Here is a 25,554-nt window from a genome sequence, read left to right on the forward strand (position 1 = left end):
GCCGCAGGAGGCGCAGGAGGCCGCAGGAGGCGCAGGAGGCGCAGGAGGCGCAGGAGGCGCAGGAGGCGCAGGAGGCGCAGGAGGCGCAGGAGGCGCAGGAGGCAGGAGCTGATGCAGAGGCCATAGAGGAGTGCAGGTTGTTACTTTATACAGGGTGTTTCCAAAACCCATCTCCACCCAGTCTGCTTTCTTATAGAACCCACAGGACCACCAGCCCAGGGATAGCAACACCTACAGTGGGCTGAGCCTTCCCCCATCAGTCACTAATTAAGAAAATACCCTACATGCTTGCCGACAGCCCCATCTTATGGAGGAATTTTCTCAATTGAACTTCCCTCCTTTCAGATGGCTTTAACCTGTATCAAGTTGAAACAAAACTGTCCAGCACAATTGATCCCTTGTCAACCTGACAATAAAACACAACACTACTAAGTCACAGCCTTTCTTTCTCGTTCATCCCCAAGATCTCACATTTAAAAACACGGATGTCTTTAAAAGTCATGCAGTCCTTACACATTCAGACATATTAAAAGTTCAGTCTCTTTTTAAAATATTTGATCTCTTTAAAAATCCAAAATATCTTAAAAGATCAAAACCTTTCAGCTGTGGGCTCAAATAGAAATTAAATTCTTTCTTCAAGAGGAAAGAACCAGTCACAATCTGAGCGAAGCAAAAAACCAAATTCCAACGGTGTCAATAAACCAAAGTCCAATCATCTGGGATTCATCCATAATCTTCTGTGCTCCTCCCAGGGGCTTGAGTCTTGTCTCCAGTTCTGCCCTCTGCAGCACACACAGCTTGTCTTATATGTGTTGGTTAGTTCTATTCTAGTTCTTGTACTGTTCTTGGTACTGGCATCTCCAAATTGCTGGGGTCTTCTGCTGCAACTGGGCTACACTTTCACCAATAGGCACTCCTGGGTTCTCTTTATTGTGACAAGCCTCAACTTCTTTGCATGATCCTTTCAATCCTGGGCCTTCAATTGTCACTCAGGATATACACCTTCACCATTGGTCTCCCCTGGTTTTTTCACAGTGACATACCTCAGCTGCTCTCCATGAACCCTTAATGCCTTCAAAACCAGTACCAGTTGAGGGACTCTTAAACTACCAAGTTTGGCTGCCAGCACAAGATACAACCTTGGCTGCTGCTGTAACATAGTTTCTGTGTGTTGACTTCTAGGAAACACTTCCTAGAAGATTTCACTTCAGTGATGCTGGTATCTTAATTACTGATATTATCTCAGCTCCAGCCAACCAGAATTAAGCATCCCAACAAACCAAAGGTCTCATTTTAGTAGTTCTGGTATCTTCTTAATCACAGCTTCTTCTTCAGCCTCAGCTAACCAGAACCACAAACTCTTTATTCAAAGTAACCAATGTCTTTGATAGTCTTTAAACTTTTCCTCTGAACCGTCACAAGCCAAGCCTTCATCTTCTGCATTGTTCTCAACATTCTTATCTTCCAAACTCCTACAAAACTGTTCATGATAACAGAGTTATGAGTTTACAATTCAGCAGAGAAGCCTGCCTCACAGGCCAGGATGTTCAAGGTTACACACACACACACACACACACACACACACACACACACACGAAAAATATGTCTGAAGTGTGGGACCGGCCCCTGCTTTAACAGTTCTTTAGGAAGTGAGGAAGGTCGCAGGCATTCCTGTGTCCCTTCTCACATCTCTTAGCACTCAAGTGTCCCTTTGTTCTGTAAACATCAGGGTGGTAGCCTCAGAACCTGCTTAGGTGGCATCAGTGTCTGTTATTGTTGATTGTGACCTGGAAAGGCATCACCTGTGATTTTCTCCAATGGCAGAACTACCTATGTTCCTTCTGCTCTTCCTGGGCATCAGTGTACAGAGTGCAGTAAATGGACACATAGGACATTTGCAGAAGAAGCACTGTGCAATGCACACTATATGGACACGGGAGGGTTTCAGAAGCATAGCATATATAGTATGGACTATTTATTTTTGTGAGATTTCAAAGTCGGTTATTGTTTTCTTTTCCTTCAAGTGAGCCTATAATGTTTAATATTCATTTTCAGACATCTCAGGACCACTATCTTTGGATGGTATAAGTAGTCAGGTGCTTTTTGTATTTTAGCATAAGTGTCAAGTTTACCTAAGAATTCTGGGTAAATACTAGTCTCAAATGCACAATACCTTTTCAGCTCTGCACTAGATACGTGCCAAAACTTGTGCTTTAAAGCTCCAACTAATGTTCCCAGAACAGAGTAACAGTGAAAATCCCAACTGAAAAAGATTCTAGTGTCCTAAGGCACATAGTGTTGCTGGGATAAAATACTCTTCAAAAAGTAACCGAGGAAGCAAGGATTCATCTTGGCTCACAAGCTATAACCCATCGTGACGTAGCTTCTTCACACGTTATACTTCACACCCACAGTCAGGAAGCAGACCATTATTAATGTGATTACTCAAGTAGCTTCTTCCTTTTGTTGCCCAGGGCCCTGTCCCAGGGAGAGGTGCTGTCCCCTTTCAGGGTAGGCATTCCCATCTCAATGAACATAATCGTGATTATTCCCAGAGGCCAACAAATCAGGTTTCCCTGGAGATATTTCTTGAAGGGGATTTTAGACCTTATCAAGTTGACGATGCCGTCACAGCTACATACTGTGGTCGTGTTGATGCATACCGTATATATGATTAAAAATAAAACCCCTCACCCTATTTAAATATCCCACATATGTATGTACAATTATTACAGGTCAAGTTTTTAAAGCTTCACAAGATGAAAATCGTAGGATCAGACTTTAAGGAAATCATGCAATTATTGTTCTTCACATATCACAACAGAGGAGAAAAGGTCATGATTAATCTCAAGACTTCTTAAACACAATGTTTTTTGAAGCTAATCTTCAGAATGGGGAGAAAATAAGCCCTTGTCTGTGTTTTCCTTGATTAGCTTGTAGGCATCTAATACCGTCTTAACTTTAGTCTGATAAGTTTACTTTCTCCAAATACTCATATTAAACCCAAGCTTTATGATTATGTACAAAATTTTAATTTCAGACACAATTATCGTTTGATTAAAGTTATTACGAGTTCTCTCAGTGCCTTGCAGAATCCGTATTGGGTTTCTATAAGAGTTCTTGGGCTGTAGCTCCAGGCTCCAGTAAACAAAACAGCCTGACCTTTCCATCCTGGCAGTCTGGCCATTGTTATATAAACATGACCTTAAGCTTCAAGACCTTGAAATGATTTGACTTAATGTTTAGTTTCAAAGCTACTCTAATCCTGTTTTCTAGTTCCCTGGCATTTGAAATACCTCTTCACACAAAGAAAGAGCCTCGATAGGCTAGCCCAGGAATGTCAGGCAGTGTAAACACTGTTTTGACTTGGTGGACTTCTTCCCCTAGGATGCTAGTTCTTGTCTAAATTTTTCAAACTTTGTTTTTCTTTGCCTTTTCAGCCTCACCGTCGCACAATCCATTGTTGCTTCCTTGATTTTGGGTAATAGGTTAATCTGTCATACACATACACCATGGCTAGAGAAATAAATGACAGGATGGTGACTGCTGCCTCTAAGATGTTTTCTTTTTATTTGAATCAGATTGGGGAATAGAATTTTCAAGCTCTAACTTCAAATTCTGAAGGTGACCTCTTTGGTTAGTTAGGATGACTATTAATGAAATATCTTACTATGTAAAAAAGCAGATTTATTTAGTTACTCATGGGGAGGATGCAAAGGTAGTGACTGACATTGTCTAAGCTCTGGCAAAGGTCCTCAAAGGCATGGTGTCACATGAATGTACTCATACATGTCAGTAAGAAGCCACATTGCCAGAGAGGAAGATAGAGAGACTGAGAGCCACAGTTCCTTCTACAGATGGGTCTCCAGTGACCCCACATTCTATCCTGTCTATATGTGAGGGGGCAGATCCTCATGATTTGTGTCATTTCACTGGGGTCGAGGATCTGCAGGTGCCTTCGGGGCAATGCCATATTCCTTGCCTGCTTACCTTTTAGTTCAGGGTGTGTGATTGCCATGACTTAATTTACACTTTTGCCAGGAACAGCAATGCAAAAGTTTTTTTTTATTTTGTCAGAGGAAGGTTGTATTTTAATCATGTTTTCAGGTTTCTGTCTTCTGAGCTTCCCATGGCTTCTACTGTTTCAAATAGGAAGCAACACACTGTGGCTTTCTTTATTTAGATGTTGTAAACTTCACACTATGAAGTCTACAGCATTATCTCCTAAGTCATCATTATTAAGAGTAATAATTTGTCTCATTCCTCGGGTCTGAGTAGACTCGTTAACCATCTCCCAAGGACATCTAACTCTCCAAGAGCCCAGAACCTATCCTAAAATTGCAGCAGAGTGAGCGTCTCCAATGTGAACTGCATGAAAGACAAGCTGACTTCCTGCAGAAGTTGTGCCTGAGACAGGACTGGCACTCTGGGAGGTAACGGGGTGTTTGCTATGCTCAGGATGGAGCTATGCTATACCCAGGATGGAGCTATGCTATGCCCAGGATGGAGCTATGCACCTTGAAGGTGGAGGCGTGCTTGGAATCTGGAGCATCCTCCAAAGGCCACGTGGCAAGGGCACTAAAATTTCACAGTGGAAAAACCCACTCAACACAAAACAGGACAGCAATGGAGACCCAGAGACACAGACAGGGCAAAGACACAGAGAAGACCAAAAGCAAGAAAGACAAATGTGACTTTACCTGTTCATATCATCTTAGAGCATATAGTCTGTCATGCAGGGGAGCCAGGGCAGGAGCTCAAGGCAGGAAGTAGAGCAGAGGTCATGGAGGAATGCTGCTTACTGGCTTGCTACCCATGGCTTTCTCATACTGCTTTCTTATAGAGACTGGATCTCGCATAGTTCTCCTTGCGCCATCAATTGTTAATTCAGAAATGGTTCTAAAATCACCTTATTTTATATGCACATTTGTTCAGGCATTTTCTCAGTCAGGATTTCTTTTTCCACATACCTCTGACTTTTGTCAAGTTGACAAAGAATCACCCGTGACACAGCATTATTCATGAAATATTCTGTGAACATTTCCAAACTATTACCTTCTAAGAGAAAATAAGATTTGTCTCCTAAACCCATATTTAAAACTAGGCAGTCAAGGTGTGTGTGTGTGTGTGTGTGTGTGTGTGTGTGAGAGAGAGAGAGAGAGAGAGAGAGAGAGACAGAGAGAGAGAGAGAGACAGAGAGAGACAGAGAGAGAGAGACAGAGAGAGAGAGACAGAGAGAGAAACATACTGTGTGTGTATGCATATGTATGTGCTCACTGGTACATCTGAACACCAGGGGACAATCTCTGGTATCCCTCATTCTTCAGGCTCCATCCACCATGTGTTTGAGTGAGGGTCTCACTGGCCTGTTGCTTGTCTCTTGGCTAGGCTGGATGACTCTGTTAACCATTGGTTATAGCACAAGTTTGCTGTAGATGATGGATTTCCTGATTTCCTCTAACTGGAAATGATTACTCTGTCTTTGCTTGTAAAGCAGTTTTGCTGGGAATAAAATTCTAGGTGGGTGGGCTCTCTTTCTGCTTTGTCCTTTAAAGACATTTCACCATTTTTCTTCATTCTGTCCTTCACCTACATAGCCATGTTCACCAATCCAACAGAGAAGCCTGAGGCACTGACAGATTCTTAGGATCAAGGAGTCTTTGGGGGGAGGCTTCACTGGGGACTACTTTGGGTTTAGACCTGGCACAGTTAGTACCTTAGGATTAACATTATCTTGTATGCACACTCTGGTGAGGCTTGAGTATTGAATCCATGTGCATTATTAGGTTTGTTTCTCTGCTCTTCAGAAATAGTGAACCAACCCAGAACTTTGATATATGCAAGGAAGTCAAGTTTGGAAGGTCTTGGAACTGAGTTTTGATTTAGTAATTTTTGGGCAGTGGATGCTTTTTGTATACTGAATCTTTATAGTTTGTTAAAAATGTTCTTTTTAATTATAAGTAAAGATCAATTTTTGTGAATGTCCAATGGGAGCTTGAAAATGAATGTGCACCCTCTGTGACCACATTTCCTCATTTGTTAGCACACCAAGAACACTGTAAAATTCACCCCAGTATTTACTGGGCTGTTTTTACATGTAATGTAGCACCCACACCACAACTTCAGCGTCTCTCTCACAGTTTTGTTTTAGGATACACAAATTGGCAGAGACAGGTATGTCCCAGAAATGTCCAAGTCTATAATATCACAGAGTTCTGCTGTGAATGAGCCACATGTAAACCTTCTCCAGCTCTCTGGAAAAGGAATCTTCCCAGATAAACAGAGCCGGTCATGGGTACCAGGATTAGCCACTAAGCTTTAAAGATTCAGTAGACTGAGCCAGACCCCAGATCTGCAGAAGCAGCATTTCTTAGGACAGTGCTCTAAATCCAACTCCAACCTTCCTTGGAAGAGACAGAGGAGAGACATGGGTGTTGGGGCACAGACAAAGCCCTGTAGCTACAGATGCAGAGATCTGAATTAGGAAACTGTAAGACAAAAGAACACCTGGAGTCATCAAGGGCTGGAAAAGACAAGGAAGATTTTCTGTTAGAGCTTACTGGAAAGTCTGGCTTTGCTAACACCTGCATTTTGAACTTTTAGCCTCAGAGCTCTTAAATCATAGCAGTTTTTGGTATTTACCCACCAAATTTGTGGTGATTTATTATAGAATCCCTAGGAAATCAACAGGACTTGGCATAGTTTTCTCATTTCCAAACACAAAGCAAAAAATCTTGCAGTGGAATTAAATTTTATTTCACAGAGTTCCTAGTTCTAGTACAATGATACTGAAGCTGAAATTGTTTCAACATCAGGAGACTTACAGTTCATGTACATTTATTTGTATGTTGAAGACCCCAGAAATTTTCTCTGCAAAGAGAGAAGTCAAGAGGCTGGAATGGAGTTCCAGAATTCCCAGACTCTTCCTTGGGAATCATTTCCACTAGAGTATGTCCTGCACTGGAAGTTGCTGGGTGGTGCCATGGCAGGGGTAACAAACCAGTGAAAGCTGTGTGTGGCTCAGATGGAGAGTGTGCCCTAGGCTTCCATCCCCAGCAGTGCAAAGAGAAAACCACACTTAGCTGTGCCTGTGCCCACTGTTCTCCTTGAGTTCAGAGTCTGCCTGTCTGGGACCGGACCCCCCTGGCTGAAGTTTCTTCCCTGGCATTATGTCAGGGCCCAGCTCCATCTTCTCATCAGCTCTGCCTTCCACAGCTCTGTGCACAGGAGAGGATCCAAGGGGAAGGAAAATGGAGGTGGTGCCGACATTGACCCAGTTCAGAAAGGACTCTGAAGCACACTCACTCTATAAAGTATTCATGGCTCTAAAAGCCTTTTGAGGCGATTCAAAGTGTTTGCTTAGTTGTAGGTGGATCCAGATTGGAATTCTAGCTCTCCCACTTACCAGCTCTGATGGGCATTAGGAAAGTCAGGTATCCTCTGGGATTGTCACTGTCCTAACTTCCATAATGAAGTCTTGCCTCACACTGAGTCATGGCTGAGGGATTAACAGATAGAATTAAAAGAACTAATGAAGTGTCTGGCAGACAGGGGTGCTGAGGATTGTCACCAGTGCTTACAGTTCTCACCATGGTGATGGCTCTTTGCTTTAACCCACTGCTGTGCCTCAGGTTCTCCCTTTGTCTTATTAGTGGATAAAAGATTTGCATGCAGGAACAACTTGAGATCCTTCTATGATTCAAAATTAGCAATTCAATGTTTCTTCTGTGGCTGCAAATCATTACCATTTTCATTATTTGATGTGTTGATTTCTTTTCTCACATGCAGCAGAACTGTTAAGAATGGTTGAGGGGCACTATTACAGAGAAACAGTGAAGTTCAACTCATGTATGTATTTGGAAAAGCAATACGCTGTATTATTTATTGTGCTATCCTGTAGGGGACTCACAAATTATACATATTTAAAGGCTTTTTTCTTGTACATGTTTAACAGATTGTTGTCTTGTTCTGAATTTAAACCGAATTGACAGTTGGCTCGAAGTCTGCAGAATGGTCATTCATGCATTTTCTGTGTCAAAAAATCCCCTCAAACTTCAAAGGAGCTCACGCCCTGTCTTATACAACCATGTCGACGGACTCCTTTATTTTGAGTGCAGGTTGAGGTAATGCATTTTGCAAGCACAAACATAAAAACATCTTAAAATAATTCTTGTAATAAAAGTTTCATGTTAATAAATGTTACTTTGTGGTCCAGGATAACATTCCTATTGATACTACTGTTTATATCTTAAAGAAAAAACCACGAAATTTTACAAATTTTCTTCTGTGAAGTCTTCATAGTCTAATGTCCTAATGTATAAGCTCCAATAATATATATTACTCAACGCTTTTGTCTCCCTTTTTTGCCTCATCGTGGATCAGGGCTTTGTACTTTAGTAGCATACATTTAAACGTTGACTGTATCCCTAACCCTTGACCCAGACTCTTTGGGTAGCCTCGGTTCCTTGATGATGATGTATAGCCTGCTAGCCAAATAAATCTTGTCTGTCCCATGTTGCTTTAGCTAATGTTTTAGCACAGCAACAGAGATACAAGCTCAGACTTGGCAAATGGTAGATCGTGAAGGTTGGCAGGGCCCAGTTAAGTGATAAAGGAATCCAGAGGTGCAGTTCATATTCAGAGCAATTTTTTTTTTTTTTTTTTTTTTTGTGACTAGGTCTTTGCCCTCACTTTGCCCTCCGCTTTCGACTAAACATGCACAGTGTCTTTCTCACTGTTACACGCTTGAAATGATAGAAATTTTCATCCAATCCTCACTGACGTTTGGATTGCAGGCTGGCTTTGCGCATGCCTACTCAGCACCTTTATCCATAGCCTCAGAGATGCTACCGGTGTCAGTAGCATGCCCTTTCTCACTTGTGCAAACTGGCACGTGCACACTGTGCTTAGAGGCGTTGCTTGGCAACTGTGCCTCTACCAACTGTATAAGGCCCTGGTTGGCAGACGTTTAAGCCCTGAGGTCCTCTGTGCAAATGTGCATTGGTGAGGCTCGGTTTCTACTAAGGCCTAATATTGGGCCCGAGGACCAGAAAAGATGAGAGGTTTGGAAGGGACCTGAGGCCAAATGTCCTTTGCCATGAAGAAAATCTTTGGGGCTAAGGAAAAGACACCCTTGGGTTTCTGCGATGCCCCACAAATGACTGTCTCTGAGTTTTTCTTCGGTGAAAATCCAAACTATCCGAAATATCATACAACATACAGACCTTTGGGGCACATCCACCGGGTTGCAGCTGAGGGCGATGCAGCCCAGATAGAGATTCTCATTATGCTTGGACAGTGCAGCGTGCACGACAGAGACCGCAAGGACAGGTAATAGAGGAAGGAGGGCAACTGTTTACTTCCTGGGCAGGCTACTGTGGGAGAATAGTTGTCTTCCTGACGTCGCTCTGAGAGCCTGCGTCCCCACCCAGCAAGGGGAGGAGTCTGCCTGTGCTTCTAGGGCTCCACACCCCAGACCAGCACACCTGGGAGTTCAGTTCTGGGTCCTGAACTGCCAAACAGGAACTTTTAACTGCTTTCTAGTCTCCTCTGCTTAGCCCAACAGAGCTGGCAATCACAGCTCTGTCAAGTGTCTGTTGTTGTCAAAATGCTGAGGTCCCTGTGGCCGAGAGCTGTGCTTTCCACTGAAACTTAATATTGACTGGGGTTTGGGGGTGGGGAATAAAGTGAACCACGTGTTCTTTTTTTTTTTGTGATCTAAAAACCTAAAAGAATCTATTTATTTTGAATTTGATATAATCTGAGTTTTTGCCAACCACGGGTTCTATTCACAGAGCACGCACGCACACCAATCTGTGGCGCTGTGTTAAGAAAAAGGCCGTGATCTAGTGATCTAGCAGCTATACAAATGGAGATCTTCCGTACTGGTGTTGGGAAAAAAAAAACACGTGCTTCTGAACAGCTCTTCCTTCCCATTTCCTCCTCCCCTCCCTTGTCTCTTCCTGCTCTTCCCCCCCTTTTCCCCCCTGCTCTTCCTCCTCCTCCCCCTTTCCTTCTTCTCCATCTTTTTCCTTTACCTCCCCCTTCTTCTTCTGTCCCCTTCCTCCCTTGGTGTCCGCCCCTTCCCCTCCTTTCCCTCTTCCTCCTCCACCCCCTTTCTCTTTCCTCCCTCTTCCCACCTCTCCTCCTCGGGCTTCTCATAACACTATGTTTTTGAAGCTGACTTGGGGTTTCTTCTGGAGAAAGTTAAACAGATGTAAACCCAGGAATTAATAGAGACATTTAGTAAAGGACACTGGATACCCAAGATAGAGAAGGCCAACCAAGGACTGTGTGCAGGCTTCTCAAGACAGTTGCCTATCTGTCCTTTTTGTTTCGACCAGGAAACTGAGGCACAGGAAGGCTGAGAGATACCTAGTAAGTGACTTAGCTGAGAGGAGAATTAATTCTAAGGGAAGTTTAATTCAAAGGCAATGCTGTTTTTTTTTTTAATTGAAAGAAAAAAGGTTCATATGTTTTCTTATCAAGCTTTCCCCTCCTAACACTCCTCTCAGATCCTCCCCATCCCCAGCCACGGACTCCAACCCTTTCTCTGGTTAAGAAACAAGTAAACAATATCACCTCCCCCCAAAAAACCCCAAGAAATTCACACAAAAAATCTCATAAAAACACAAACATGGAACGGAAAAGCAAAAGACCAATAAAACACACACACACACACACACACACACACACACACACACACTGGTCAAGCAAAGCAAAAGGAGATAAAGTGTACAAAAATGCCATTGAGTTTTGTTTGTTTGTTTGTTTGTTTTGGGCCATACTTTTTTCTAGTCACACAAGCTGCTCTTGGTAGATTCAAATGAACAGCTCAGTGGCACAGCTGGTCCCTAGCAGGAAGGAGATCATGTGATCTATGCACAGCTCACACGGAGATAGGAATTCAAACAGGATCCCTTTTCTTTAGTAAGAGTGAATCTTGTCCTTCTTAACAAGAAGAACACTGAAGATTTGCTTAGAAGACAGAAGAATGACATGATATTTAATGTTATCTTTACACAAACAATTGTGAGTTTTGTGACCGTGCTCTACAGTGTCATAAGAATTCCTCTCATCCCCACAGGACGGCTTTGCATTTTGCCTGTGTCTATGGCCGGCTACCAGTGGTGACTGTTCTAGTGAACAATAAGTGTGAGATCGACGCCTTAGACAAGAACCACATCACACCTCTGATGAAGGTAGGTGGCAGCCGTTGATTTCAGCATGGGCTAGATGGGGTTGAAGCTCTTACAATGGAAAGAACTCTACCTCCTTTACCTCTTGCTTGCTGGCGAACCCTGCGGGGACCTTTATCTTGAATTCCTCGAGCCGACCGTCTGTTTCTTGTTATAAATTGCAGTCTGTCCAATGCTGGAAGCAGAAATGCGCGACCGTGCTGCTGGAGCACGGCGCCAATCCGAACATTATCGATAAAAGTGGCAACAGTGCCTTGCACTACGCTGTGTACAACGGGCATGAGGAGATGGCGGCCCTACTGCTTCAATACAACGCTGATATCGAACAAAAAACCAAGGTAAGGTTCACGGGCATTTTCATCTCAAAAGTCTCTGGAATAGATGTTTTAACAGTGGCAGGGGTGGGGATCGAAGTTTCGTGTTGAGAAACCCAAGTGTTTCCTAAGTGGTATTTAGAAAGGACTTAACCGTAGAAGCTGTGAGTTTGACATCCATACTTTGACAGAAATATTTGATGTACCACTTTCTTTGACACGTTTCATATGAAATAGGTGAGAAATCACTGAAATTGATAATAGTAAAATTTTCTCATTTTTTTCTCTCTCTCTCACACCGTTCCCTCCCCCCCCCCCCCTTGTAAAGCAACCTCAGTAGACAGCAAAATTTACTTTGGAAATGGCTTTAGGTTAAAACTCCAAGACAACAAAAATACTTACGTAAAATGAAAATCGCGATGCTTTTTGGCAAATGATTGCCAAGTAACCCACAGCTGAAGAAGAGGAGGTGTGGTGGAGTGGAGATGACTTTAGGCTAAAACTCAAAGACAAGAAAAGTACTTACATGAAATGAAAAAAATTAGGGACTTGAGACAGTAAAGCAAGAGAATTGTAAAAAAAAAATCAGTAAATGTGTGCTGATGCAGTGGTTCTTCATGTCGAAGGTAGTAATTTGTGGTTGTTTGAACAAGAAAGCTACTTGACTGTCAGCATATCTAGGGATCAGTTGAAGGAAGATTCTGGAAATGTAAGACTGGTGGTGACTAAGCCCTAATTATGTGGAAAATAGAGGGAAGAAGGAGCTGTTCACTGGTATATTTTCTGGAAGAGATATCCATTTAGGTAAAACAAAACAAAACAAAACAAAACAAACAACAACAATGAAACAAGCTCTGCTCTAAAATGTACAATTGCTTGCTACCGAGATGAGTGGGGTGGGGGTGGGGAGGGGGGTGTCAAATATTTAATTGTTTATATGTTGCTTTTTTTACATATTGAAATTCTGTTGCGTTCCGAGTTGCATGGTCCCTGATTTTAGCCACTGAGTACCTCTTATCAGTCAAATACCCAAATGATGAAGAGACTCCCTTCCATGCCCATACAGACGAGTCTGAAGTTCTGTTTGTGTAGGTTCTGGCTCTCAGCTGCAGTCGTGCATGGTTTGATTCAGTACATCTAATAAGTAATGGGCATGCATCTCAAAATATTTCCTTGAGATTCAGAAACAACTTCTGTTTTTAAAAGGGGACCACAAACAGATAACTGGAATTAAAAGTATTCCTGGGATTAAAATCCTGACATCTCTAAAGAAACTAGAATTTGATTAGCTACTACTTACTGCTAGTGTATGCTACTTCCTTTCTAGTAATGCTAGCTTAACTCTCCGTTTACTTCTGTGTTGAGAAGCTAAATGGAGCGTTATCAAGGTGTTTTTTTTTTTTTTTTTTTTTTTTTTTGTGGCTGTGAGAAAATAATCCAGACCGAAAGGCAACTTCAGGGAGAAAGGGCTTTATTTTAGTTGACAATTCTAGGTTTATCATTTTTGGGAAAGTAACCACAGCTGAAGCTTGGGTCATAGGTTGGTGTCATAACATCTGTACTCAAAGCAGAGAGAAATGAGTGCGTTTATGCCCCCTTGAGAAGTTTTTACTCTTAAACAGTTCAAGTGTCTGCCTAGGGAATGGTGCCGCCCACAGCAGGCTGAGCCTTTTCACATTAATTTTTGTTTGTGTGTTTTTTTTTTTTTGTTTGCTTTGTTTTTTGAGACAGGGTTTCTCTGTATAGCCCTGGCTGTCCTGGAACTCACTCTGTAGACAAGGCTGGCCTCGAACTTAGAAATCTGCCTGCCTCTGCCTCCCAAGTGCTGGGATTAAAGGCATACGCCACCACTGCCCAGCTCTTTTCACATTAATTAAGACAGTCTGCCATAGACATTTGTATAGGCTAGCCCAATGTAGACACTTCCTCATTGAGACTCTCTTCCTGGGTGATTCCAGGTTGTGTCAAGTTGACAATCAAAGCAATCTCTCACAATCAATAGTGACTACTAGCTTATAGACTGAACCACTTTTCTTCTATCAATAATTGTTCTCTACTTTTAGAGGGTCTTCAAAGATTTCATAAGTAGAGATTTCTTTTTTAAAGGTTTCACATCAGTACATTCTTCAAGTTAACAGATGCTTAAATGTCAAATGCAAACAGAATTTTCTCTGTGAGGACATAAGAAAACATGAATTTTCTTGTTGCTTGAATGGTTATCTGTTTGGTCACCAATGATGCTCAGTTGATAAAGCCTGGTAGTTGTAAACACACACACACACACACACACACACACACACACACACCACACTACAAAGTCGATAGGAACCATTTAACTTCAGCTTCTATGTGACTAGTATTGATCATTTTGTAAATGCTGGAAAAATTGAACACAAGTGGTGTATAAATTATCAAAGGCAGGATTCTTCCTGCCTAACTATGACGGATGAGTCTTTTTATTACATTTTGGAAGGCTTATATTCCTAAAACACACTTGACTTATATATACCTACTGGAAAACACACCACAACAGCAATGAAAACACAGGGGACATGGGCTCAATGTGGCCCTGGCTCCACTCACTCAGTTTCCTCCATGACTTGAACCTACTGTTAAGCTTCAGGAGGCTTCTGCACAAACCTTAACTTCACATTGCTCCCAAAGAATTAAGCCCTGCCTCCCTTGAACCTTGTACCTTTGGGTGCCCATGCAGAAGGTGGTCACGTTGTTTGAGGCCCAAGTGTACTTATCCGCCATGATTTTACAGTTTTCTTAATGTTTGTATTTGTACCGTCCTTTGTAAGATTTTTGGGTCAGCTCTAATTTTTTTTAAACTACAAGTTGGTTTTGTCGTTTTTGCAGGATGGCTTCACACCGCTGTTGCTGGCACTCAGAGAAAAGAGGGTGGAGGTGGCAGAGTTTTTGGTAAAAATGGGAGCAGATATACATGTTGCAGATGAGCTGCAAAGGTAAAGTCACTTGAACTCAAAAGAAATGTAACCTTAGTGGGATTCTGGACTGGTAACAGTCACTCAACTCAGAAACATGTGGGCGGGAGAAGAGGAGTAACTTACAAGGATACAGTGAAAGCAAACACATAGTGTCAGTTTCGTCTGTTAGGGAAGCAGCAATTGTTTGAAGTGAGCAATGCAAATAACAATAATAATAATAATAATAATAATAATAATAATAATAATAATAGCACTCATGCGCGTGTGCGTACACACGTGTACACACACAAACACACACACACACACAAAATGTATGTACAGTCACATTGCCTTATAGCACTGACTGAGGAGTTTATGAGATAAATGAGTTTCATTTGTCTTTAAAATATATGAACTTTTAGTATGATTTGTTCAATTCACAATAAAACTGTTTGACCCTCTTAAGGTATTTCCTTTTTTTCTCATTTTTAAGGTTTTTTTTTTTTTTTTTTACTTATTTATCTTACTTAAAATAGTTTTTCAGTAACTCTGAAAATTTCATGTGACCTATTTCGATCATGCTCAACCCCAGCTGTTCCCCTTAACTCCTGTCTGTTCTTCCCCAATCTTTTTACCCCAACTTCATGTCCTCTCTTTTTATTTTTAAATTAACAATACCTGCACTCCAGTTTGGTCTGTGAGTTTCTGCATTAATCACTGCTCACTAGGCAGGAAAACCTCTCTAACGAGGTCGCGGAGATCTTAGAGTATCCACACGTTTTCCTTCTTGCGTACTTGGAGACACTATATTCCAGGATTAGAAAACTGTAATATGAGGGATGGCTCTTTAATTTGCTTTTCTTTGTAGAATATTGATATCGGCTTATCCTTACGTGACTTTATTTATTGTTACTAAATGTTCTTCACCCTCCCCGATTTATTTTAATTAATTTATATTTACTTGGCCACGGAAGGGGGATAAGACAGTGTTAATTGGATAAACTTTAATGAAGGTAAGTCATAAGCAAGTGATAAGAGAGCAGGCTTTAGATTCATTCAAGACTGGATGTAGTTCTCAGTTTTCCCAGTAGCTAGGCACATCATCTTCAGAAGGATGCCCACAGCAAAATATACCCCCTGATTTGAAACAGAGGATAACATCCTTGATAAGTGGTTATAGGATTCTTTACATGGCATTTATTTAGTGTATAGCACACAGTTGTTAACATCATTAACTGCAAGCACCATCAATTTTATTATTGTTTTCATAGTACTATTGCTCAAATCATTCACTGAATTATTTCAAAGCATTCATTGAATTATATAATCTTCAGCTTATTAAGAAATGTATATGTAATATGTATATAACAGGTTAGTGTATGTGAATTCTTCTTCAGCTACTTCAGATGCATGGCGTAAGCACAGCTATTTTCTTTCAAAGGTCATGAAGTCAGGGGTTCTACTTCAAACAAAACAATGGGCAAAAAGATTTTCTGTATGTGTTCTTCTTTATCTTGGGATATAGCCCAACAAAGAGGAACAACTGTGGTCCCATGATGCTATGTCTGGTTAGAAAATGGTCAATTGTACACAGCCAGACAAGACATTAAGTTGTCAGGACACATCTATGTAGATTTAACTAATTTCATTCATTTTATAACAGTGAATCTATATATCTGCTGTTTTAGAAACACCTTGATATACGCTATAAGATGTGGATCAAGAGATCTGGCTATATTACTCCTTGAGAAAGGTATTGATTTCTTCTACAAGGATGTCTTTGGATGGACAGCACTACGTTACGCTATTGAAGGCCACTGTACTTTGTAAGTATTTCCATGAACATATTAAGTAAAATTATCTTGAAGTTCAAAAGCAAACACAGCTATTGCATCATCCTGTCGAGGCGACGTTGTACTGTGCAGGCAGTTTCAGAATGGCAGTGACTTAGTCCACTCAGTCAGTCAGGAATGTAGAAACATAGCTAGGGACTGCATTGGGAACAGAATACTTATGCTGAGCTTATTTTGGCGGATGTTGCGCATTGGACCCGGTGCCTGGTATGTTTCAGGCGAGTCTCCCATCATTTTACTAAAATCTCAGCTAAGAGATCTAAAGACATATTTAACCTTAGGAATCTCAGCATTTTTCCATGTTATCCTGAAATATAACCCCTAGAAATGGGGTCTAAATAGTATCTACCCCATTTCTGATCTTTTCAATAAGCCGAGTGTCCAGTCAGGTCTTGAAATGTCCGTTTTAGCACACAGTCCCACTTTCCTGTGGGAGCTATCTTCTGTACCTTACTCCTTGATTCTCCAGCAGCCAAAGGGGTTTCTTAGATCCAAGGAAGCCAATTTTCTTTAGAAAAATCAGACCGAGCAGAATGATAGCCCATCATTCTTTTTGTCTGTTGGTTCCATCACTATTAAAACATGCCCCGAAATTGAGTACCAGATAATCTTAACGACCACGCTGTCCACACTAAGCCAGACCTCTAAGTCCTCAGTAAAATATACACTTAGCCCTGAAAGTTACCATATCTTAAGCTCACATGGACTTATTTTGTAAAATCCAACTGTTATTCTTAAAGCAACACATCATCTTTTGGCAATTGGACTTCCTGCCTTCTGCCACAAACGTTGTTAGCAATCTGGCCCTTCCCACCCATTCAGTATCTTATACAGAACTCACCTATTAGCTTAGACTTTTTTTGGTCAATTTGCATCGAGATATTTGCTGACAGATATAAACTGTATAAAAGTTCAAATCATGTTGCAGAAACCCCGTGAAGTTTCTCTATTGATTAATACTAGATCTGTACCACAAGCCAATCATACCCTTTATGTATCTTTTCCCAGGTGCTGGGATGCACCGTATTAACCTGTCCAGAGCTGCTCTCTCTCTCTCTCTCTCTCTCTCTCTCTCTCTCTCTCTGTCTCTCTTTCTTCTTCTCTTCTTCCTCTCTCTCTCTCTCTCTCTCTCTCTCTCTCTCTCTCTCTCTCTCTCTCTCGGTCTGTAGTAGTAACATTTTCCCTCTCCCTGTTTCTGTCTCTTTCTGTCCTTCTGTCTATAGCAGTAAAAATTTCCCAAGTTGGGGGGTGGGGTGGGGGAAAAAAAAATTTCCCAAGTTATTTCAGCCCTGGTCTCAGGTTTACAGAGACTTTTTAATTCTTCCCCACAAAGAAGCAGCTAAGCACATCTCTGGATTTAAAGACCTGTAGGACATAAGAGAACAAAATCACATCAGGTAGCTGAGGTAGCTGGGTGTGGTGGTGCACACCTTTAGCCGCAGCACTTGGGAGACAGAGGTAGCGGATTTCTGTGAGTTTGAGGCCAGCCTGGTCTACGAAGAGAGTTCTAGGCTAGCCAAGGCTGTTACACAGAGAAACTCTGTCTCAAAAAACCAACCAACCAAAACAAAACAAAAAGGAAAAAGAAAATAGAGTTATTTGGAGATAATTATGATGATTTAAAATAGGCAGGGGAGGATAAAGATGAGAGCGAAGCCAGGTGTTGGGATGAATTCCCTTTCTGCCCTCAGTGGGACTGATTATTTTAGTAACAGTAAGCAGTCATTAATGAATCAGGTAATATATTGATAAAACGCTTAGCTTCAAATGGTTAAACAATGCATTTTCTCTGAATTATAAGCCACAAAACAGAACAGCTCATAACCAAAAAGTGAGGGCTTATAACATTTTCTAAGCAGCTGTAATATTTGAATTTTAGACAGTGCAAAGAAATACACATTAGCCTTTATTTGGAGTTGAAAAAGAGCTCAGCACCAGGAAATACGTGTTGGCTTCGGTATCTCCCTGCACATGTTTTAATACTGTCACACAAAATCTTAAAAAGAAGCATACAGGATGCAAGCAGTGAAATCCTTATTTATTTATTTATGAATAACAATAGCTATGGGAAAGAACTTGCACAATAGTCTTAGTTGTGGAGGGAGGATATCCTCTGACATCAGGGGACATCACTGCTTGTCAAGCAAATCCCGTCTATCCCCTAAGCTTTATTTCTCTCATTTCATGCCCCCTTTGCTTTCATCTTTTTTCATCTCTCATTATACGTTTCATTAAAAGACTCAGAGCTCATAAATTTCAAACATGAGGTAAAAACGTCGAGTGGTTCCTCTACTATTTCCAGTGATAGTCTTTACTGAGAGGCAGGGTCTCACGTACCTCATGTGGCCTTGAGTTCACTGTGTTTCTAGGGTTGACCTTGGGCCTGCTGATCTTTCTGCCCCCACCTCCCAAATGCTGTGATTACAGGTGTGTGTCACCACTGTGCCTGGCTATATGTGATGGTAGAGACAGAACCAAGGCTTGGTGCGTGCTAGGCAAACACTCTGCCAATGGAGTTACACCCCTGCCCCCAGCCCCTGTAATATCTTAAGGACTAAATGTACTAAAATGCGTTTTTAAAAATCAGTATCAAAGTAGTAATTGTGTTTATTATTTTTCACACAACAGTAGACAGACACTTCTGGATTTTGAAGAAAATCTATATATTAACAAAAAACGCAACAAACCAGGTAAGACTTATAATGAACTGCTCTTTGCAGTCCTAACATACACAAAAATGTCAAACTAAGAAAGTTTTCACTCTTAGGGAGGGATCCATGGCTCCAGCTGTATATATAAGGGAGGATGGCCCTGTCGGGCATAGGTGGGAGAAGAGATCCTTGGTCTCATGAAGGCTGGACACCCCAGTGGGTGGGAATTTGAGGGTGGGGAGGTGGGAGTGGGGGCTATGTAGGGGCACATCTGCAGAGAAGCAGGAGGAGGGGTGATGGGATAGGGGGTTCCTGGACGGGGGGTGGGGGGAATGGGGTAAGGGGATAACATATGAAATGTAAATAAAACATCCAATAAAAATATATATATAAAGTTTTCACTCAAAAAGACTGAAAATTACATTCATATTTTCTTGAGTTCTTTCTGAATAGTCTACAGGTCAGAATGATCTCAGACATAAATTAAATGAACTTGACAATAGGAAGTGTGATCTTTTGAAAAAAAAATCATGTGGAGAGTCACTGAGGAAGAACCTTAATATTGACATCTTGACTTCACATGCAAGCACATGTATGCACATAGATAACCCCACCCCCATGAACACGTGCATACAGAGAAACAGAGACACAGAGAGACAGAGACATACCCACAGAACAGAAAGAGGAGGGAGAAAACAAAACCAACCAAAACTTTTGTTTTTATAGAAGTAGAAGTTGAACCCAAGACCTCCCGAGTTTTGGGTAAGTGCTGCATAACTTTCTTTATCTCCAGCTTTTTATTCCTATTGTTTTTGCTCACCACCAGAAGGTATGAAAAATGTTAAAAGCCATATATATATATATTTTAAAAATTAAACTAATATATTGTTATGTTTGTGAGAACACATTATGGGCATGCACATGCAGGTCAGAGGACTGCTTTGTGATGTTAGTTCTCTCCTTCTCCCCTTACATGGGTTCTATTGACTTGAATGGTCAGGCCTGCATGCTAAGTGACATTGCCTCATGGGCCATCTCATTGCCCTCCAAAAGCTTTTATAAAAATGACTTTATTTAAGTGCATGAGCATTTTCCCTGTATGTACATGCATCATGTGTGAAGTGCTGGTGAAGGCCAGAAGAGGGCGTCGGATCTCCTGGAATGCAGTTATAGACAGTTGAGAGCATCCCTGTGAATGTTGGGACTTGATCCTCTGCAAGAGCAGTAAGTGCTTTTAACCGCTAAAGCCATCTCGCCCATCTCCCCACCCCCCAACCTCTGTCTTTATAGCAGTTTGCTCCCTAATAAAAGAGTTTGAGAGAAATGATGTCATGCTTGTACTGGTGGCAGTGATTGGACCATCATGTTCTAGTTATGTCTAGTAGGCTCTTAACAACTTCACAAAGCTGTACGTTTAAAAAGAGCATATCTTCCCAGGTAACATACGGCCGCTCTGGTTCCTTTAAATGTTTCTGTGTTAGGTGCAGTTCAGAATGGATAAATTCTCAAGGAAATGCTCTAATAATTTTTCTGCCGGAGAAAGAATGTTAAATGGATTTGAACTTTGTCCTACAGATAAGAAGAACGAGAAATAGCTTTCACCGAGAAAGCATATTGTTTAATGTCTTAGTTAGGGTTTTACTGTTGTGAACAGACACTATGAACAAGGCAAGCCTTATAAAATACAACATTTATGTTGAGGCTGGCTTACAGGTTCAGAGGTTTAGTCCAGTATCATCAAGGCAGGAACATGGCAGCATCCAGGCAGGCATGGTGCATGAGAAGCTGAGAGTTCTACATCTTCATCTGAAGGCTGCTAGCAGAATACTGACTTCCAGGCAGCTAGAGTGAGGGTCTTAAAGCCCACACCCACAGTGACACACCTACTCCAATAGGGCCACACCCTCTAATGTGCCACGCCCTGGGCTGAACATATGCAAACCGTCACAGCTAGTACAACCATCGCACTGCTGACTCTTGAGGCTTTTCATTAGCACCTGGAAAGTCTTTGCAAGGCCCTTCTTCCTGGTTTTGTGTTTTGAATCCTTCCCCTACAGGGTACAATGTCTATAGGTAAGTGTCTTTGGGATATCTTCATCCTAACCTGGAAAACCGATTACTTGAAGAACCGCTCTTCTGTTATAGCCCACTTATTCTCTTATTGGATGTGATTAAGAGTGTTCAGAGTGGTATGGCCGTAGACCATATCCCCTTAATTCCCTATGCTGTTGATCCAGATATGTCAGGCGGTTTTCTTGATGTCATTATTTTAGAATATGACATCATTTTAAGTTAGTCTCATACTAGTCTGCTGGGATTATAGTCACTGCACACAACAGCTTACGTTTCATAAATGTTGTTTTTTTCTTTCTCCTTGTGTCCCACTAATACAAACAAGAGAAAGAATCTTAATGCATTCATTGCTCCACCAGCAGTATAACCCATATTATAGTACTGTGGGGGACTCCCACAGTCCGTTTCCCAATGAACATCCTTCCGGCAGAGCTCCCAAGTCATTGATTTTGAATATTTGATACTTTCCTTTCATTGGTTTAAAGTGCATTTTTATGTCTTTCTTTAGCAGAACAAATAGATGCTGGAAATGACTCATTAGCCAAGTAAGTCTTACACGCTGATAAAATCTGTTTGTCATGAAAGTATTGAGTGGACAGAAGAGAAAGAAGCATCTAGTTAGCATTCCTCCATGGGAGGCACCACATTTTACAGTTCAAATACTGTTGTTATCATCACTGTTTGTTTCTCACTAACTAGGCAGCTGCAACCGAGAGTCGCCCATTCATGCTTTGACTGCCATCTTGCTGGCTGCCCAATCCATTCTCTCCATTATCCACAGGTTGACGAGGACCCATGTAGCCCTCGAGAGCTAGATAAGGTCTATGTCAGATCAATCTTGAAAGCCGAATTTATAGATGAGCTCCTTTGGGATTTTATTGGGAAGTACAGCTATACCACACACATTTGTCTGAGAACTTTGATAATTGCAGTGTTAGTCGGTAACCATGTCTTGAGTACCAACAGTTGTCTGCGTCCCTTACATACGTGGACTTAGGGCCACAGGAACAACTTCAAGAGAGAATTTTCTCTTCTGGCAATGAAGCGTATTTGTGTGCTGAGCATATGATCTATATTGTATTTAATACTTTGAAGAAGATATTTGGAAATTTTATTCTGATTACTAATTTTTCATTTTGTTTTTCCTTTAAGCTTCTATGCATACTTACTCAAATGACATTTTATTTTATCTACTCTTGGCTTTTTTTTGTGTGTGATGATAATTTTTTTTTTCTGTAAATCAGCTTTTCTGGTTTCCCTCTCGTTTGTCCTGTTTGTAAAATTGCTGCCAGCGAAATATTCTGTTTTCCTGCAGAGAAGATTAAAAAGCATTAAGAATTTTTAGAATTTGAAGGAATCAAAGAACCAATCAAAATATACTCCTGTACTTCATCCAGATGGAGAACTGAAAACTCCAAAGATGTGAATGTGAATTCCCTGGATGGACAAAAAAGTGGCACAGGGCACAGATGATGTTAGACTCACGGGCCTTAGTATTCAGGCCAATTGTCATCTTATGCTTGATTCTATAGATGGATATTTTAATAAAGTAACTGGGAAGGGAGCCCAGTAATTGCACTGGCACAGGATAAGAATAAAATTAAGAGAGTGGAGGAAAAGAATGGTGTTAACAGAGAGTGAGACTGGGAGGAGATAGGGGGCTGCCATCAGGACGTAAAGTGAATGATGATGATGATGATGATGATGATGATAGAATGCTGTTAACAAACAGATGACATGGATAAGCAGGAGGAGACTGGTTTCAATAGAAAAGTGGTTTTAGAGAAAAGACTGGAATGCAGGCATATTTAATAAATTTGGTAAGAAGAAGACAGGGATTAAGGACCCAAGATATTGAACGTTTATATGCAGGCCCATTAAAACGTGCCTGCACATAAACGTGAAACACCCATGGCAGTCTTGATAAAGATGCTGCTTGTTTGTTTGCTCGGAGGAATGGAAAGACATCAGCACTTCTGTTGAATGTCCGTAGAATAATTTGAGCCATTGCGGGGGTCAGTCTCTGTAACAGCTAAACTTAGATAACTATTTATGTCACCTCAACTTACAAGATGCCTTAGGGCCCACCAAGCACCAGGGCGTTAGAAGTTGAGGAACAAGGTGTGCCTGTGGCTGAGGCGGGTTTCTCCCTCCAGCTTTGCTGAACCTGGATGGTGAGCAGGACCGGTTTAGGATCTCCTGGCACTGAAGTCCCCAAGGCTCTGTTGGGTAGTAGTAAAATGGCTGTGTGGATAGTTGAAGCTCTGCTTAGCTTGATGCTTTGAATGCATCTTTACTTAGGATATTCCCGGGCTGGAGATATTAATTCTGGAGATTCTCCTTGAGTCCTGCGGAAGTAGAACTGGAAGTCAACCGCAAAAAGTAGTTCTAGAGGATCCGGAGGAAGAGTGCCGACAACGGGAGACTGGTTTTACAGAAGTCTTTCCCCTCGTGTGTCTGGGGACTTTTGAAAGTTCTTAAGTGTTTGATTCTTTATGTAAACACGAAAAATGCAAGAGGACTGGGAAATAATTGGAATTTAAAAATTTAAAGTATCCAGTCTTTTGGGGAAGGACATTCTGCTTATCCACACATAGAACTAATGTTTAGTTTGACTTTTGTACAGATTTAAAAATTCTTCAGGAGACTGACCTTGATATTTTGAGTTGAGAGCCATTGTTCAGTAAGAGGTCACGTCGTATTCACTCCGGCGAAGAAGTGTCGTTTCATATGCAAGCAGCTGAACTTGTACAGAACCATGCTCACCCGTTCTTACTGCTTGCTTTGCTCCGCAGGATCTCCAGTTGTCCTAGCCCCGAGACTCCCGTGCTTGCAATGAAGGGTGAAGAGAACAGTTGTGATACCAGGGTAAATTGCTCCTCTGCGGAGTTACTTTCCTTGGCCTAAGTTTGTTTTTGGTTTATTCTGAATGTTCACTAGTGGTATGGATGCCATGTCAGTACATGGAAAGTTAGTTGGCAGAAACAGGATTACGAGCAGGCTGAAAACACTTGTCAAATTGGTAAGTAATCAGAAGGACTGGTAACTACTTTGCGGTCTAATGGTAGAAAAATACGGAGCCCAAAAGAAATTGCATTAGGTTTCCAATAATAGAAGAAATTTGAAATTTGGTCAGTGATTATTTGGATAAATGTAATTCGCTGTGATTTTTAAAATTGTACTAACATGATTTTTATAATATCCAAATAAGTATTTAATAGATTCAATTTGTTATTATAGCAACCATTTTCCATGGTGCCTTTACTTTCAACAGAACAGGGAATCTAGCAATTTAAGTTTGCCTTTAAGTTTTTCATGTTTCTTGTCTTCTTTTTTTTTTTTTTTTTGACATCTGGGAAGCATGCAGAGGTGTGGGGTGTGGCGCGGTGTCCTGATTTTTGTTTTTAAGTCCATTTATCTGGTTTATTTCACTTATCGATTTGTGTATGTTGAACCATAAAATGAAAGCTGTGTATTTGTAAAATATCTGAGGAAGAAGAAAAAGATAATTTGTGAAATCATTACACAATCTGGAAGGCCGGGTATTGGCTTTCAGGAAGGAAAGGTTCAAAGAAAAGAATAGATGTAAAACTGGAGACTGGAAACTCAGTTTAGTTTCTGATGCTTGACTAACGCTAAATCAACTGAAGAGTTAAGTGCATTTATGGCACGCATTCTTGTAGCAATAACTATAAATAATGAAAACACCAAGATAACACAGAGGAAAGAGATGGAAAGGGCCTGTGTTAAATGTAAGGAGAGTTGCACAGTGCTGTGAGCACAGTAGGGCAGTGTTGTGAGCACAGAAGGGCAGTGCAGTGAGCACAGTAGGTCAGTGCTGTGATCACAGTAGGTGAAGACAGAGGACCTATTAGAAACCTACTAGTTCTGTCATTCAGTATCTTTGCAAAACTAAAAAGGAAAACGTCAGTGTTAAGAATGGTACTGTGAGCCGGGTGGTGGTGGTGCACACCTTTAATCCCAGCACTTGGGAGGCAGAGGCAGGCGGATTTCTGAGTTCGAGAGTTTGAGGCTAGCCAGGTCTACACAATGAGTTCCAGGACAGCCAGGGCTACACAGAGAAACCCTGTCACGAAAAACAAAACAAAACAAAACAAACAAAAAAAGAATGCTACTGTGACTTTAAGGTGATATGATATATGTAACATTGTTGTGGTGATTATTTAAAACTGGCCTCTGGTTCATCTGATTAAGCTGCAGCGGCTCTGCCTAGCCCAGCTGCCATGTTTCTCGGCCAGAGGCCACGTGCACGCAACAGCTAGAACCAGCCCGCCAGAAACACCACCCTGCCACCCATCAGACACCAGCATGAGAGATGGCTCTGCCAATCTTCCACGCTGTCTCCGCAAGGCTGGGCATAGCCCAGACCATCCCACCATCCACGCGGGCCCAGTAAGAGAATGAGATTCTAATTCTTATAGATTAATCAAAGGCTTTATATGTTTGGTAAAGCTCAATAATAATATGCCCATACAGAGAGTTGTTTCCCAATTAGCTAACCTAAATAAAAGTAG

The 25,554-nt window shown here is 41.4% G+C and overlaps 1 protein-coding gene across 1 annotated transcript; it reads left to right on the plus strand.

The window, feature by feature from the left end:
• Positions 1-9,085: 9,085 nt before the first annotated feature.
• LOC114621799 (putative ankyrin repeat domain-containing protein 19) lies at positions 9,086-23,926 on the plus strand. The gene is made up of 9 exons (XM_028768140.1): positions 9,086-9,330; positions 11,087-11,201; positions 11,363-11,536; positions 14,375-14,481; positions 16,131-16,268; positions 18,924-18,985; positions 19,673-19,708; positions 21,528-21,564; positions 23,815-23,926. Exons 1-9 carry the CDS (start codon positions 9,086-9,088, stop codon positions 23,924-23,926), a joined length of 1,026 nt encoding a protein of 341 aa, XP_028623973.1.
• The last annotated feature ends 1,628 nt before the right edge of the window (positions 23,927-25,554 follow it).

Source organism: Grammomys surdaster, unplaced genomic scaffold (genome assembly GCF_004785775.1).
Source record: "Grammomys surdaster isolate TR1022 unplaced genomic scaffold, NIH_TR_1.0 185, whole genome shotgun sequence".
Lineage (NCBI taxonomy): Eukaryota > Metazoa > Chordata > Mammalia > Rodentia > Muridae > Grammomys > Grammomys surdaster.